Source organism: Sinocyclocheilus anshuiensis, unplaced genomic scaffold (genome assembly GCF_001515605.1).
Source record: "Sinocyclocheilus anshuiensis isolate Anshui unplaced genomic scaffold, SAMN03320099.WGS_v1.1 scaffold1916, whole genome shotgun sequence".
NCBI lineage: Eukaryota > Metazoa > Chordata > Actinopteri > Cypriniformes > Cyprinidae > Sinocyclocheilus > Sinocyclocheilus anshuiensis.
In genome coordinates this window covers 77,444-93,250 of record NW_015558589.1, presented here as the reverse complement: position 1 = coordinate 93,250, position 15,807 = coordinate 77,444, and the positions used below count along the sequence as shown (strand labels likewise).

Genomic DNA, 15,807 nt, shown 5'->3' with positions numbered 1-15,807 from the left:
CTGCTCCGGAGTAGGAGCTAATTTGGTTCTCGAAAAAGGCAGTCCGGTACTAAAATCGCACCCAGTTCCGGCGGTGCGAAAACGCCAAAAAGTGGGTAGTTCCACAACTAGTTCTGGTACTATGAAAAGGTTCCCGCGGTGCGAAAGGTCCTAATGTTAACTAAGTATCATTAACTAACACTGAACAATCATTTTTACAGCATTTACTCACCTAACTTAAAGCTGATTTATAAATGCACTGTTGTTTATAATTGTCAGCTAATGGAACTGTACATTAGTATATGCAGAAATCAACCAAAATGAAGAAGTGCTGTAAAAGCTGTTCATATTTTAGTTCATGGCACCTAATGCACAAACTAACATTAACAAATTGAACCTTACTAAACCTAAAAAAAATTGAAAAATTTAATTGAAAAGGATGTGACTCAAACGCCACTGAAAAAGTCAAACCATCTGTAAAGTAGCAGTTTTGTCTCTTTTGCGGAGTGCATAGGTATCAGTTTAGAGCCGATAGCAAATCATCATTAAACGTGAATCGCTCTGTGATTGGAGATGAGAAGTCACCAACACATACCACTGGATCAACATCAATTACAAAAAGCAGCACAACGACAGACGCAATGACAGAAATTTCAATTTTGGAAGAACTACTGCATGAAATGTGAAAATACATGCAGTAGTACTCTATAATAATGTATGTAGTCAAACATACATTACATACAGAAATGGAGCACTAGGGGGAACACTAGACTCCTTTGCTGAAGATTCCCCAGGGAAATAAATCTCTAATGCAGAAACTAATACAGAACTCACACAACGACTGCCGCGTCCATTTAACGAGATTATTCCCGCTGTGTCATTCGCAGAAAGTCAGAGCGAATAACTCAAGTTTCTGCCCACAAGCCGCTTTACATTTTCTCAAACACGTCGACACGGAGTGAAGGAAACACATCTCAATAGCCTTTTCTCAAAAGGACAAACCTTTCCTGCGGTCACAGCGGTGCTGCATTGGTATGCTGCTCTCAGTTTAGCCCGAGAGCCAAGCGGTATCAAACTCCACAACCTCCGACTCACATCCCAACACAGAAGAGAGAGAATACCGAAAAACAAATGGGAAATGGAGAGCAGAATCTCAGTTAGAATATCATTTGAAAACTTTGAGTGGCCTGACAGAAGCAACACAGGCGTCCCAACACCCCCTCCAACGGTTCTGAACATACAAAAAATATTATACGTACAACCACAAACATCGTTGTGTGCGTAAGTTTGCAATGCATGCCCCTTTTGTTATTTAAGTTTATAACCCACTTTGAGAATGTATACAAATATAAGAGATGAGATTATTTTTAAGTACTGCCCTTCAGAAAGCTATTTACATATTTCACACAAGACAAAAACTAATAACACTTTAATTCTGTTCTTCATAACATACGTTTCATTCTTGAGCATCAGTGAATGTTTGCAGCTTTTGGTTGTGTTTGAATCTCTCAATCGCCCTCGGTGTGAAAGCTGTATCTCAACATCACACAGTTACTGCTGGGTAGGGTTCAAATGTGCAGAATATGCAGGAAAACCAAAGAATGTGCAGGAGCTACAGCTACTGTTTCTGAAGAGCAGTGGGCAGTTTAACTGCTCAGGAGAGAGAAGGGACTCATGAACAACTATCAGAAAACACACACACCAGGAAGATACAGAGCATCAGAAGAGCCAAGAGCTCAACAGCATCATGTGTGTCAGTTTGGTTATTACTGTGTCTGTGGACAGATGCAGATATCTGTGAGAGAGCTTCATCATGGCAGGACTACATACAAAACAAGTACATTTTATGGCCCCCCTAATTTCCCTAAAGGATAAATATCCTGCATGTTCTTTGAAGTAAACATGCAGTACAAATTCAGCTGTATATAAAGTGAGAGAATACCTTATAAACATTAATACGCATTTATATTTGTATAACATGTTGTGCTAATTACAGTTTTGATCACTGTGCTATTGGTCTTAAACGTGGAAAATATTTAAAATAGTGAAGGTGCCATAATAACTCAGAAATATAACCAACAGAAAGACAGTGTGAAAAATGAAAAATAAAGAACTGGCTGAGATAATAGGCGAAGCACAGATGAGGTGAGATAGAGAGAAAGAAGACAGGAGAAGAGAGTAAAAGAAGTGGGTTTGGAGGAGAGAGTAACGGATGAGTATAGACGAGTGTAAAATGGATCTCGCCCGAGAAACTGGATTGCTTTCTCGAACTGAAGACAGCGAGCGATTGGGAGAGAATTGAATGAAAGTTGCTTTAGAGGAGAACAAAATATAAGAAGCAGTGATTCATCTCTCTTAGAACAGCCTGAACCATCTAAAGGGCCTAACACAAAATGTCCAGAATCCATTCAGAATAGCAACAGATAGACAGAGAAAGTCCAATCAAACCAGCACTGCAGTCTGTAAGAGTCAAGGGTTCTGTAGCACGACCATTACAACAGATTGAACGCCATAAACAGAAGAATGAAGCACGGGGCTTAACGAACGCCACCTCGTCTGAAACATTCCCCCTGGATGCATCCAAACCTAGCCAAACACAAAGAAGCAGAAGAAACGTCTTACCTTCTTTGCAGTATTTCCCTCGGAAGCGTGTGTGAGAGCAGTCGCAGTAGACCTCGCCGAACTGGACGCTGCAGTATCCCCCGTTGAGGCAGGGGTTCTGCTTGACGCACAGATACTCCAGATCGTTATGAATGCCGTTGCTGTTGAGTAGAGTGGGAGGCATCTCGCCCACCTTCAGATTGGAGATCAAGCCCATGAATGGAGGCTCGTATTTGACCGTGCTGGACGTGAGCGCGGACAGACGCACGTCCGGAGGGATGCCCCCCACGAACAGGTCGCTGACGACCGCCATCTCCTTGCGCTTGGAACGCACCTCCGCCACTTTGGTTTCCCCGTCCACCATCAGCATGGTCTCGCGGAAGTTACGGGTGAGCAGCACCATGTGCCAGCGGTCGTCGCTGACACGGGTCTCCATCTGGAGGGCGGCTGGCTCGGCGCAGTGGATGGCGAACCGCAGCTGCAGGTGTCCGCCGCCGATGAGCAGCTCTAGGAAGTCACAGTTCCCGCCATCGTCCAGGTACAGAACCAGCGCCTTGCTCACGTTAGTCTTCAGGCTAAAGCTGAGCTCCCCGATCGAGCCGGCCTCCCAGCGTGCGTAGCGAGCCCACTGCCCCGGGGCCCCGCCGAACTCCAGGGCCCCCGCCGACAGAAAGAGTCCAGCCAACAGCAAGGGCCACAGGGGCCAGAGAGAGGACCAGCACCCGGACTGCATTTCACCCACCCTGATGATACACGAGCTCAGAAACCTGCTCTCGGCAGAGCTGATAGAGCTCAGAATTTCTCTTTGACTACGATCGCAGATGAGGCCAAGACGGGCCAATCGTTCACTCGTTTTCTCTCTCTTTCTTGGCCTGTCTCCACTTTATCCAGACTCTTTCCGTAGTCTCTCCATTGGTCGGTGCATCGGGCACAGGCAGGGCGTGATGAGGGATAGATGGGAATTCCTGCTTTTTAGCCCTAGCTTGGTCGCCAATTTAAGTTTTCTCTGAGAGGCTTCCAATTGAGGTTTCAAAGCACTGTGATTCTTGGGTTTCCTTCAGGCTGATGCTGAGAGGCGTGATGCAGCTATCTTGAGTCCTGTGGACCACAGGTGATGCTCATGGCTGAGTCTTAACCTGCAGGTCATTTGTCCATGTTCATCCAAATAGCCTTATCCTACACAAGGAACGTTCTACTGGCCGGCATTCTCCAGACCTGCAAGACAAAAGGGAACATTTGATTAGCTACAGCAGCATACTGAATACAAACAGACAGGGTTATGGTTTCGAAACAGATATTCATTGACAAACTGCGCAGACACTGAGATTTGAGGTTTGTGAGGTCGTCCAAATAACTGCCTGTGGTGTTTCAGATCTGTTCGGTGTGAAAATGACCTGCTACATGCTAAATCACACAGTCAACTTCAGAAAGTTTGAAACGCTGCCGTTTGCCTGTGTGAACCAGCCTTCAGAGACCAGCAAACACAATGCTCTGACTTAAAACTGTGAAAATACCAAAGTCATGTTTCAAAGAAACAAAACACAAGAGAACACACAAACGCTCAGCCAGACCTTCACAGTGACACAAATTAATTATCGGTTCCACACACTGTATTGTCTCTCATTACACTGATGTATCTTAATTAAGATCTGTGCTGAACACTGATGTTTATATTACGGCCCTGCTGTAATCTCATCTGAAACAAAATGTCGCTGTCTGGAAAGGCTGATTGCTGCTCTTGACCCGTCGGCCTTCACTAAGACCTGCCCATTATTTCTGAAGAGAGGATTTAACTGCCCGCATGAAACGCTCACAATTAAACACTCGTCTTCCTTCACAGGATCTCTCGGCTAAGCAGATCAGCCCTTCTTTAGAGGGGAACTATTCCTCAAACTTTAGTTGCTTGTCATCCTCCTCATTTACAAGTCGCTGAGAATAACAGCATCTGCTACATGAATAACTGTAAAAGGTAAATGTTTAACTTCACTGAATTAGACCACTCCCATCCCTTTAACCACACCCCCTCAGCAGAAAACCCCACCATCTAAGGATTCCAGCCAATCGGATGTGCACAAATTGATTGACAGGCACAATACACTGACGATCTTCTTCAATCAGAAGTGTGTGTGCATGAGATTATTCTGATAGATTGTGTCCTCGCATATCAGAGATCACACACACACACTGCAGAGTCTGACGTGAACTTCAGCTAAAAGATCCTAAAATGTTGTTTTAGTGTAAAAATTAAGTATAAATGCTGCAAACGAGTATGTTAATATTGAGCGACAACACTGAATAAATCTCGCAGGAGAACACGGAGCCATGTTGAACGTGAGCCATTTATTAAAGGGTCAGTGATTGTCAGATGATGATAATGAGCCTCTTCATGCGTATGAATATATAATGTCCACTTCAGAAACAGCAAAGCACTTTTTCAACATCCACGTGCCCCGTGGGTCACACCACTGAGAGTGTGTGTGTGTGTGTGTGTGTGTGTGTGTGTGTGAGACATGCTTGTTGAATGCGGTGTCGGCAGCACTAGGACGAGTGTTAATGTTTGCTTTTGCGCTTGGGTAAGTTTGTCTGCCCATGTGAAACTTAAACATGATCTATCGGGTCATTTTCTGCTTGGCTGCTCTGGTTCTTTCAGTGTTTTTCTGTGACCGGCTGGGCTTTCTGAACTCTGCCATCAGGTGCATGTGTGCACTTCCTCTTCCACAGGAAACACTGCTAGACAGAGGTCATAGTGCTGTGTTGACCTCTGACCTGTAACCCCGTTGTGCTGCATTTCTTTTTCTTTTTTTTCAGTTGTTTCACTTCTTAAGTTTTATGTAGTTTTGCTTCTCTTTTCTTTTTACTTGAGATGCACCTGTATATATATATATATATATATATATACACGTCTGTATATAGCATGACTGTGTCATGTTTGTCTGTGATTCTCAGCTGTGTGTCCGTCACTGATGCCCTCTGAAGTCATTCCTCTGTCAAACAGCTGTAACATCATCATGTCACTTCATTAGCTTCATTTAAATAACAGCTCATTAAAAATAAAACCTCCTAGAACAAGCGTCTGGTACGATGTTCACACAGTTAAAACTGACATTCATTTACACCGAATAAACTCCCCAGAGATCTCAGTGTTACACGTGCTGCATGTGTTAGAGCCGAACTCTCCGTTCGCTTCAGTGTGTCTGTATAGTGCTGTTCACAGTATATGCAGCTGTACAAAGAACTGAGCCACACACCTCCAGAGAGCAGCCAAAAATCCCTGAGAGGTTCAAGGAGATGAAGAACAATCCTCAGCTGGAGGAGCTCTCTTCCTCCTCGGGCCAAAACAGAAAATCATCCGATCCAGACTAGCACAATGACATTTGACGCAGTTTATGAGCTTCATCACATTCTGATTTTGGGAATTTCAGGTAAAAGATTTTGTACATCATGAGAAAACAAAGTGAACTGCTGTCGTCCACTTAAACAGAGAAAGTCTTCCTAAACTCTTCTGAACAAGAATAAGATTCAAAGGGGACCATTGAAATCTACTGTTCTTACTTTAAAATGCACAATTTTCCCCAGTGTGCCATGAAGTGGTTTCCATGTGAGTCTGTGAAAGAGAACGAACACACACAGACCATCAGCGAAGGGCAATTCAACCCAAACCGTCTGCAGTAAATGACTCTGTATTACCAACTTAACTGAAGTGTCAAAAAGCAATTTGCCTCCCACACACCAAGAGCCTCAAATCCACACCTTATTAGAGCGGCTGGACTCTGGTCTGGACCGGCTCTATTTCGGCCGCCGGTTCTCAAACCGACTGATCGGATGAGAGGCTAATGGAAAAAGGATGAGACCGGAAATATAAATGGGAGCGGGAGAATGTGATCGATATGAGCGTGATTCTAATGAGCTTCAGCACACAAGCTGCCAATCGATTTATCAAATTAATTAGTCGTATTACAATTAAATCACATAGAGAGAGAGAAGCCCTCAAATGAAGGTCATTTAAAGGCATTATCGTGGCAGATGAGTAAACCATTGAACAAATAATAAAGGTGTTACATTGTCAATATACAGTTAGTTTCTCATTACTGATCATCAGTGAATCAATGGCCTTCAGTCAGCAGTGATCAGATCAATATGTCAGAGGTTAGGGCCATTCACAGACCAAGTTCTCAGCCGCTCCATCTGTTTTTACATTAATAGCACGTTGTTGTTAAACGGCCGAGTGTAACAGACTCTACAAGTCAAATTTATTTGTACAGCACTTTCATGTATTGTTTCAAATTAGCTTTACATCAACAATCGAGATGTTAATGTTTATAATATCTTAGTACCTTCATGTCATACAGTCACATTTAGCTGGGCGATAATATGTACACATTTTGCGACAATAGAAGCAATCGAGCAGTTGAGATTTGCAATGTAGTGTATATTGCTTTATACTGTATATTGTGTGTAATGTCGATAAACTTGGACACACTTATATATTCAACTTCATATCTACACACAGAAAGAATGTGGTTCTTCAGCGGTTCTCTGGTATGTTTGAGTTGCTATAAAGCAGCACTGCCGTACAAAGAAGGCCCTAGCTCTTTAAAGGTTCTCTAACTCTCTCTTAGTCTCTTAGCTTAGCTGGGGAAAGGATTAAAAACGAAATTAAAATGCTGCATCCTGAAGATATGGTTCTCAACCTTTTTGTCCCCAAGGCCCCCCATAAGGAAACATTCCAGGTGTGAGAATCCACCCACCGGCCCAAAAAGCGGAGTCCTGCGGCCTGGTTGAAGGTTTAATGCGTGTTCGGTCTCTTACTTGTGCTTCTACAAAGTTCACTTAATTTATCAGGATTTAGTTTAAAATTTAGTCTAGCTCCGTGTTTAATCTGACTCCAATTTCAAGTGATCATTAAATTTAGACTGTGTTTATAACCAAAAGCTGATCACAAATATCGATTATGTATTAATTTAGATATTTGATTATCATAGATCTTCCATATATGCAATTATTCGTTCACTGGGGACCTAATGTCTCATTTAAGTCTCACGTTGGCCCTTACGATCTTACGATCACAAACTCGCCAGTCTGATGTTAGTCAGAGGGTGTAGGTAGACTAATACCTGTTTGTCCGCCACCTACTGCTTGCTTATGACAAAAAGTGTAGTTTACTTAGTCCTTTCCCGTACAACTTGCTAACATCAGTGATAGACAAAAATCAGAAGGTCTCCGATGACGTGCCTACTGCTCTTATCATTCATGAGCCTTCAGTTTGACCGATCCTGGACACAGATTTGCGGTAACAAAAGCCTCCTCACAGTTTACTAGTCATAATGATTTCAGGAGAGTTCAGAATAAATCAAATATAACATTTTATTATTGGTCAGGTAAATTTGTATCATGCCAATTACATAATGAAACAATTAGAAGCCAATTTAGAAAGAATTTAAAAAGCCATTTTACCAATCGCACTGAGACCTTTAGAATGTTACCAAACATGAAGGGGAAAACAACAGGTTCATGATATGTGGTAACTTTGACTGAAGCCTTTTGGGGGAATAGTGTGAGAAACGGCAGAGGCGAGAAGGGGGTCGTGAATGTGCAAGGGGGGTGGTGTTGTTTGCTCTCGTTGGAGATCTCTTCTACAGATTAGTTTTATTGTTTTGTTGCATGGCATCTGTTTTGTGTGAGTTCCTGACGTTTTGGATTCATGCGGAAATAATTGCATAAGGAAATAATTTCACTCCTTACACAGGGCCCCCACACAAGACTTTTTGACCTCAAAAATGCATAAAAGTGGTTCAAAACAGCTTTTGCCATTGTAGTAAATTCCCATTCATAGCACACATACTGTATGGGAGTGTAGTAACATATCTGAAATCTGAGGAGAATGGGGTTCCTCTTATGGCTCTACAAGCCAGTGAACCACTTTTAGCAGGACTTCATCACAAACACTGACAGCTGTCACTTGGAACACTCCTTTCTACATCGAGTGCACTGACCGATTGCATTCTGGGAGTTGCAGTCATACAGGGCCTGGAAGTGCCTGTTCTCTTCCTCAGATCCTTCTGGAGCTCAAAACTCTTGAGTGACATTTAGACAGATGTGCTGCACTAGAGCTACAGACTGCCGAAAGTGCCTATATATCAGGCTCCAGTGTGACAACTTACCCTATAGAGTGTGATCACATGCCCAGATTTGTTGCACATTGTCACAAAATATTAACACGTTAAACGAAAGGTTCCTTTTTCCTGATGAGAAGCAATGAAATCCACAGAGAGTAAGAGAGAGGAAGTGACGATCAGGGCTGCATTCCACTTCAGATTTTAATGCTCTTTCCTCGCTAACTTCCTCCCTCCAGATGAAAATAACTATACAATTGACTATGGTTGTTTAAAAACAAATCTAAAGGTAGCTACAAGTATTATGTGCCTTAAAATGATCTCAAAATAACACGGTTTATAGAGTTGTCCTAGAGTTGTGTTGGTGTGAGTTAAGCATAATCGCGTTGCATCATATGGATATGGATATGGAGATGTCTTCAGTGTCCATTTGAGTCAACTCACTCCCTCTGTCAAAACAGATGTAATGAACTGCCCTTTTGCAGTCGTGAAGAGAAGGGCACTTCAAAATGGCGGCTGGGATTCACCAGAGAGGAAGTGCTAGGAAAGTTCATGAGTGAGTGTCTAAAAGTGATGTGAACGCAGCCCAGGTGTCTAGTGAGCGAGTGTGAGCGTGTTTGTGAGTCTTTAGCAATAACAGTCTTCAGCTGGTGACACCAACTAACAGGTAATTACAGGAGACATCCAGGAAACTGCAGCACAGCACGAGTTAAACAGGAAGTGCAGGAGAGTCCAGCAGAAGACCGTAATAAACTGCAGTAAAGGAGCAAATCTGCAGGAGGGTTTTAGACTGAAAATTACACTATATTCAGGGTTTCCAGAAGTTTTATGAAGGTAAATTAAGACTTTAAGTCTTTTTTACGACCAATTAAAGAAATTTTAAGGAATAAATTATAGGGAACACAATACATAACTAGTTCTCTAAATGTGAATGTCTAAGGAGAACAGCGTGAGTGTATTAGCAACATCTCAAAGTTGGAAAATACAACTTCCAATCAATCCCCATTACTTTCTGATTAATTTTACAAATAGCTTAAGTAGAATATGCAAATAACCTTCACTGTATATGCTGATCACACTGCACAAAACTAACGTTTTTCCTCTGAATTTTTGTCTTGTTATCCAGTGAAAATGTCAAAAGAAATGTCTAAAACTACATAAGTAGTAGTCTTGGTTTCTGAGAAATGTATCAACATGAAGTGAATTAATGATTAAAAAGGTCAAATATCTGTCAATGGGCTCAAAAACAAGTTTTCATTCCCCATTGACTGATATCTGGTCTCGAGTAGTGTTGTCACGGTACCAATGTTGCCAGGTTTTCACAACAAAACCCGCCCAATCGCGTTTCGAGGGGGTCCACCGTTAAAAATCGCGTTCCTAGGATAAAATACGCGTGTTTTGGCGGGGTTCCCCTGGTAACATTCTCATTCCAGGGGCTAAATATCACGTTAATGGGGTCGTTTTTCAACCCGCGGACATGAAAAACAACCCGCGGCAACAGTGTTAAAGCAGCCCAATTCCGCGGGAAAACCGCAGACTTGGCAACACTGGAAGAGGATAGCTTTCTGATAGCGCATCAAGAACCGGGTTGACTGGGTACTCGGTACCACCGGTACTTAAGAAAACCTGGTACCGTAACGTTTTCATTTTCTTAGTACCGACTTGGTAACGAAATACCGGGTCTTTTGACAACACTAGTCTCGAGTTTCAGCTTGAGCATGAACTCAATTCATTTGTTCAGTTTCCCAGAAAACAAGACTTCACAGCCTCATTTTGCATCTCAAGTAAATGTATCCTGATTTAAGTACGTTTATATATTTGCACTTGAAAACAAGACAAAAACACTAAGGGAGATATTGATTTTTTTGCAGTGCATGCATCATTCAATGCCATGATTTTATGAATTTAAGACTTTCTGCTCTCATTTATGGTCGATTCACAGAAACACTGTTTATTGTACTACAGTAAATAAATACTTTATAATTAGTACATTAACTTGCACAATGGTCAACATTCACAGAAAATCAACAGGCCTTCAGTAGATTCTGACACACGATAATGAACTGATGCCCAAAATGCAACAGGACAGAAACACACAATCTGTGACACGATGCACAACGATGCAGAGTTTGAGTCATTTCCCATATTAATCATCCTCTAGCTGTGTGCCTCTTTAAACAATCAGGAAAAAAAAATATTTGCATGGAATATATTGACTCATCTAATGCACGTTCATGTTCGGTCAGTGACTCAGGTTCAGCATGTGTTCCTACTGCGCTAACGCTGCTATAAACCGAGCTCCAGCGCAACGCATCACTTCCTGTCAGAGGAATGGAGGAGCGCATGAAGGTCAGAGGCGTAGCACTGCAGCGCCTCCACACAACACTGCGCTGATAAGACGCTCCCCGGTGTATCTCTCATCACAGCGCTGATAAGACGCTCTAGGGCACTACTCAGGGGACGAGGGGGCCTGACCTTCAGCCGTTATCTGCACTCAAACTCCAGCGCGTCTGGGTGGGATCGCTGCGATTTCCTCAGCCTGCCGTGGGATCTGTAGGATAAACAGATCTAGCCACAAGCCCCACCGAAATATTCCTGATAAATCAATGGGATTGACGTTTACCGACCTGAGAATCACAAGTGTGTGTGTTTCTATCACCTCTTTAGAATCAGAATTAGCAATGCCAAATCCATGAATGAATCGCTCTCCTGATCTAATCGGGCAAAGGGGTTTGCAAAAAGGTCTGAAGCTGTTCGTGGTTCAGTGTGACACACTGGATCATGTGCAGCGGTTTCTCACACAGATGAGACAGGATATTTTATAAGACAGAGAACAAAAAGAGCACTGGATTAGCTGGATATTTACCTATGCCAGTGTAGGAAACTGAACTCAAATGTCTTCTATCATTTGTCCATGATGAAGCAGCTCTTTACTGAGCATGCAGCTTGTGAACGACTGGTGAAGACGATTGATTTATTTCCAAAACAACATCAGAATATGAGCACTTTTTTGATGGGGGGCCTGAAACGCCTCTGCTCACTGTTAAAGATTCTTTAGATTTTTATTTTTATGAGAGTGACTGAAGACACGGTTTTAAAATTGGGAGTATTTTTCATTTGACATTTTCAAACACAATATTTGCAATCTAAATGTAACCGCTTGACTACACAGAGAAGACGTGGTTCCTGATTCTATATGTTTATAGAGAACGCTACTGTTTCTCTCCACAGCCCTGCAAATTCACTCAAAAATCAATATCAGTAACACGGGTAATATTTAACAAGCGTTTCATGAAGCATCATGTTCTCAGACCTCATCCGTCTTCATCTGGTGGATTGGCTCAGAATACAGATGTTTGTGACAGACAGTCAGATCTGCTTCTGCTGCATATGAAAGCACAAGCGTTATTGTTTGCTCGCGCTACTAAAGTTTCCTGCAGATTCCTGACACTCACACCGTCCCTCGGAGTCGCAGCGAGGCTCGTCCTCTCATCAGGCCGCGAGGCGCCTCTCCAGCGCTATAATCAGTTCTGCCATATGGCGCTCGGAGGTAACGCGCTGGGCGGAAGTTTAATGCGCTTGAGTGAATGTGGCTAATCACGGCTGTAAATCTGGGCTAGCGTCTCATGCTAAACAGATGAAGCTCAGTCCCGCCGTTCATTACCCTAGAGCACCGCCTGCACCTTTTCACTTTATTTTACAATATTTTTCCTCTCTTCTCGCTCACATTCTGTCTCTTAAGTCAAATATGTTTATCCAATCAGCACTGATTACTTCTGCTGTTAATAAACTTATTTGAGGCAGTTTTGATTAGCCAATTAAACTCAGCACGTCTCCTCCTAATGGCGCCGCTTTCCTGTTTCATTTCCGCGCTAAACAACGCCTCTGCTGTGCTTTCTGCCGTGACGCTCGAGCTGCGGAGCTAGTGTGTACCTCCCACTGAACAAGATCCTCAGAACGACTGAGTGGAACACTGCCTCTCTGTGGAGCCGGTGGACACTTTAGCTTTAGCACTGCTAATACAGGAGCACCGGACCAGCACACACACACACACACACAGCACTGCTGTTAGGAAGGATCGCATCTGTCCTACACCCTCACTAGGGCTGGATGGATCACGATTAATCTCGCTGGTGTGTAAATGTGGAAAGTCAGCTGTTTTCGCAGCTCAATTTAATGAATGCTCTTTTCAGGCCAGATTAGGGCTGTGCGATATACCTGTATATCATCTATGATAATACCGCAATTGTTGTTTAAACGATATACGATTTGACATTATCGAGTATATCGCAAAAACACACCCAGAGAGTGCACGCATACACTGCATGATGTAGCTTAGACTAAAGCCCCATTCACACCAAGAACGATAACTATAAAGATAATGATAGTAGCGCCCACACCAGCGAACGATATTGTCTGTTTATTCTAAGCGCACGCTCGTCTGCCGCTTTAAATTCTCCAGTTTGTTACAGCAGGATAGATTCTGACTGGGTGTCAATGTTTTTATCATTCATCATCTGGGAAAAAAAAATCATTGATTCCAACGATATCCTTACAGCTGTGGCGTGGACTCTGCTATTCTTTAATATTTAGAATGATTTTTTTTTACTTTATCGTTATCTTTATAGTTATCGTCCTTGGTGTGAATGGGCCTTAACACATTTAGAGTTCACGCTTTCACTGCGTCATTTAGCCTATTAAAATACATTTAGAATTCCCCCCAAATTCAAGATTAGGCGGCATAAATGTCCTTGTAATGCCCCTATATCACTATGTCTTTTATATTTATATCATCTGATATTGTTATATCACACGAAGAGTACAGTTTTTCTTCAAATATCAGCACGATTACAAATGTGATATTGATTTGATGAACAGTTCAATAAAAAATAAGTTAATATTAATTGACTTACATTTTAGACACAACAGATCTTGTTTTTGATTCATTTCGACAACGAAAATAGTTTCCAACAAAACCACAGAAGAACTGTTTTGAGCAACACACAACGGTGTTTAGTTACAGAATCAATCAGCCGTTTGAACAAATCGCTTGAATGACTCAATTGCTTATTAATGCGGTGATTTTCTGCCACCTACTGGTGATTTTAGGTTTATATTTAAAGAATAATTTCCCTCGAGATAATCAAGATATCAGTTTTGTCATTAACGCACACCCCTAGACCAGAAATGTCTCCGTTCCATCAGATGAAGAGCAATAAACTGAAGACTGAAGACACAAACCCTGCGACCTGAAATCACTCTCTCTGTTTTCATTTCCTCCTGTCCGGCTCGGCTCGGCTCGGCTCAGAGGGCAAAGGTCAACCTTCACACAGCATGTGTCAGATATGACCTCTTCTCTGAAAAACCAGGGTCTTTCTTCTGCCTTTGTATAATCATATTCATAATGAATAATTCAGTCTGCTAACAATTCAGCCCTCAGTCATCTTCAAATACATGCAAACTATTGCAAATCATCGGCCCAACTCACGCATGCATATTAATGAGTGGGTGGGGCTTTTCATTCTCATCAGCATCTCCTGTTGAAATATGAATGTGTTCCAGCAGAAGGATCTCTCTGCAAATGCCCTGCATCTCAAACGGCGGCGTTGAATGGAAATCATTACAGCAGACAGACAGAAAGCGGACGCTCTTTTTCCTTTGCTTTGAAACAGCGAGGCCTCAGCGTCAATCAATCAATGCCGGAGAGGCCGATGAATCGTATAAATAATTAAAACGTCTTGGTTAAGAGATTACAGTGAGAATCTTATCGAACAAACGGATGGAGAACTGCTGGACTCCAGAGTCTTTGATGCTGAAATCAGATTATTGAATTAAACACCCAAAACGACTGAATCAGCAGCGAGATCCGATCTGAAACCTGAGAACGAGCCGTCTCACTCTCTGTCTGTCTGTCTCTCGCACCACGGGTTTGTGGATGGATGAGTTCATTCCATAGGCGTAATGTTTTTTTTTCTACTGTCCGAACTGTATTTTCTATCATCCTACACCTAAACCGACCCCTCACACAAAACTACAGGCATTTTTACATTCTCAAAACACTTCATTCTGTGTGATTTATAAGCCTGTTTCCTCATGGATTCCAAAAAATGTCCCCACAAGGTCAAAATTATCACAGTAATATATTTCTGCTAATTTCTTTAAACTAACTTGAACTTATATTTTGACGGGTTGCCATGAGGAACTTTTAAGTTTCTGTAGCCTAAGTGTTTCCCATACATTCATTTATTTGTGGCGCCGCCACAATATCAAAACTGACGGCCACAAATAGATTTTCCAAAAGGCTTTGACTTTGTTGAATAAACATGAGCACTGCACGTTTCAAAATTTAAACCTGGTGCAGGTGTTTTTATATCACTGTATTTCTGAAGGAACCCGACTGTCTTCAGAAAATTTTGGATGTCATTTTCATTTCATCTTGCATGTAATATCTGCAGCGTTACCGGGGAAACCTTGATCTCTATCACTCCAACAGCGCTAAGTCTGTGGGAAACACTGCAGTTTTACTCAAATGAAACAGTCAGAGCAGTTCTGGAGATGTTGTTCATGTATTTATGTCCTCATGTAGTGAGACGACAGAAGCTGAAATCACCGCAAGCGACGCACACTTTGTATGTGTAGAAAACAAAACCGCGCGTCTGTGTCATTTACATACACAGAGACACGCAGAACATGCAGGATTAATATTTAAATAGTATTTTTGCGGCTTAATATTTACAGATACTAGTCCATATCAAGACTCTATTTAAGTGTACTGACTTACTTTTAATTAATTCATCCACGACAGGCTGCATCAGAGCCAAATAGCGCTTTTCAAAATTAAGTTATTTTATCGGCGAATCGGTTTTGAAAATGACCGATAATCATAAAAATGCTTAATATCGGCGCCGATACCCAGGTGAAAAAAACGTAGTATTAAATGTATTAAAAATATACTTGAAATTCAAATAGTATGTTTATAATACATTTGTATTCCCAACATGCTTATTTGAAGTGCAATAAAAATATATTGAATTGCATTTTAATATATTTCTAAAAAGTATACTAGAAGTACTTTTGTATTAAATATATGCTTAGTTATACTTCTAAGAAATAT

The 15,807-nt window shown here is 41.9% G+C and overlaps 1 protein-coding gene across 1 annotated transcript in view; it reads right to left on the bottom strand.

The window, feature by feature from the left end:
* LOC107679952 (neurexin-2-like) overlaps positions 1-15,807 on the bottom strand; it is a 329,958-nt gene that overhangs the window by 263,871 nt on the left and 50,280 nt on the right. Inside the window, exon 2 of the mRNA XM_016475681.1 lies at positions 2,602-3,795. Coding sequence (XP_016331167.1) covers positions 2,602-3,313 — 712 coding nt within the window. The 5' untranslated portion in view covers positions 3,314-3,795. The remainder of the gene's footprint in view (positions 1-2,601; positions 3,796-15,807) is intronic.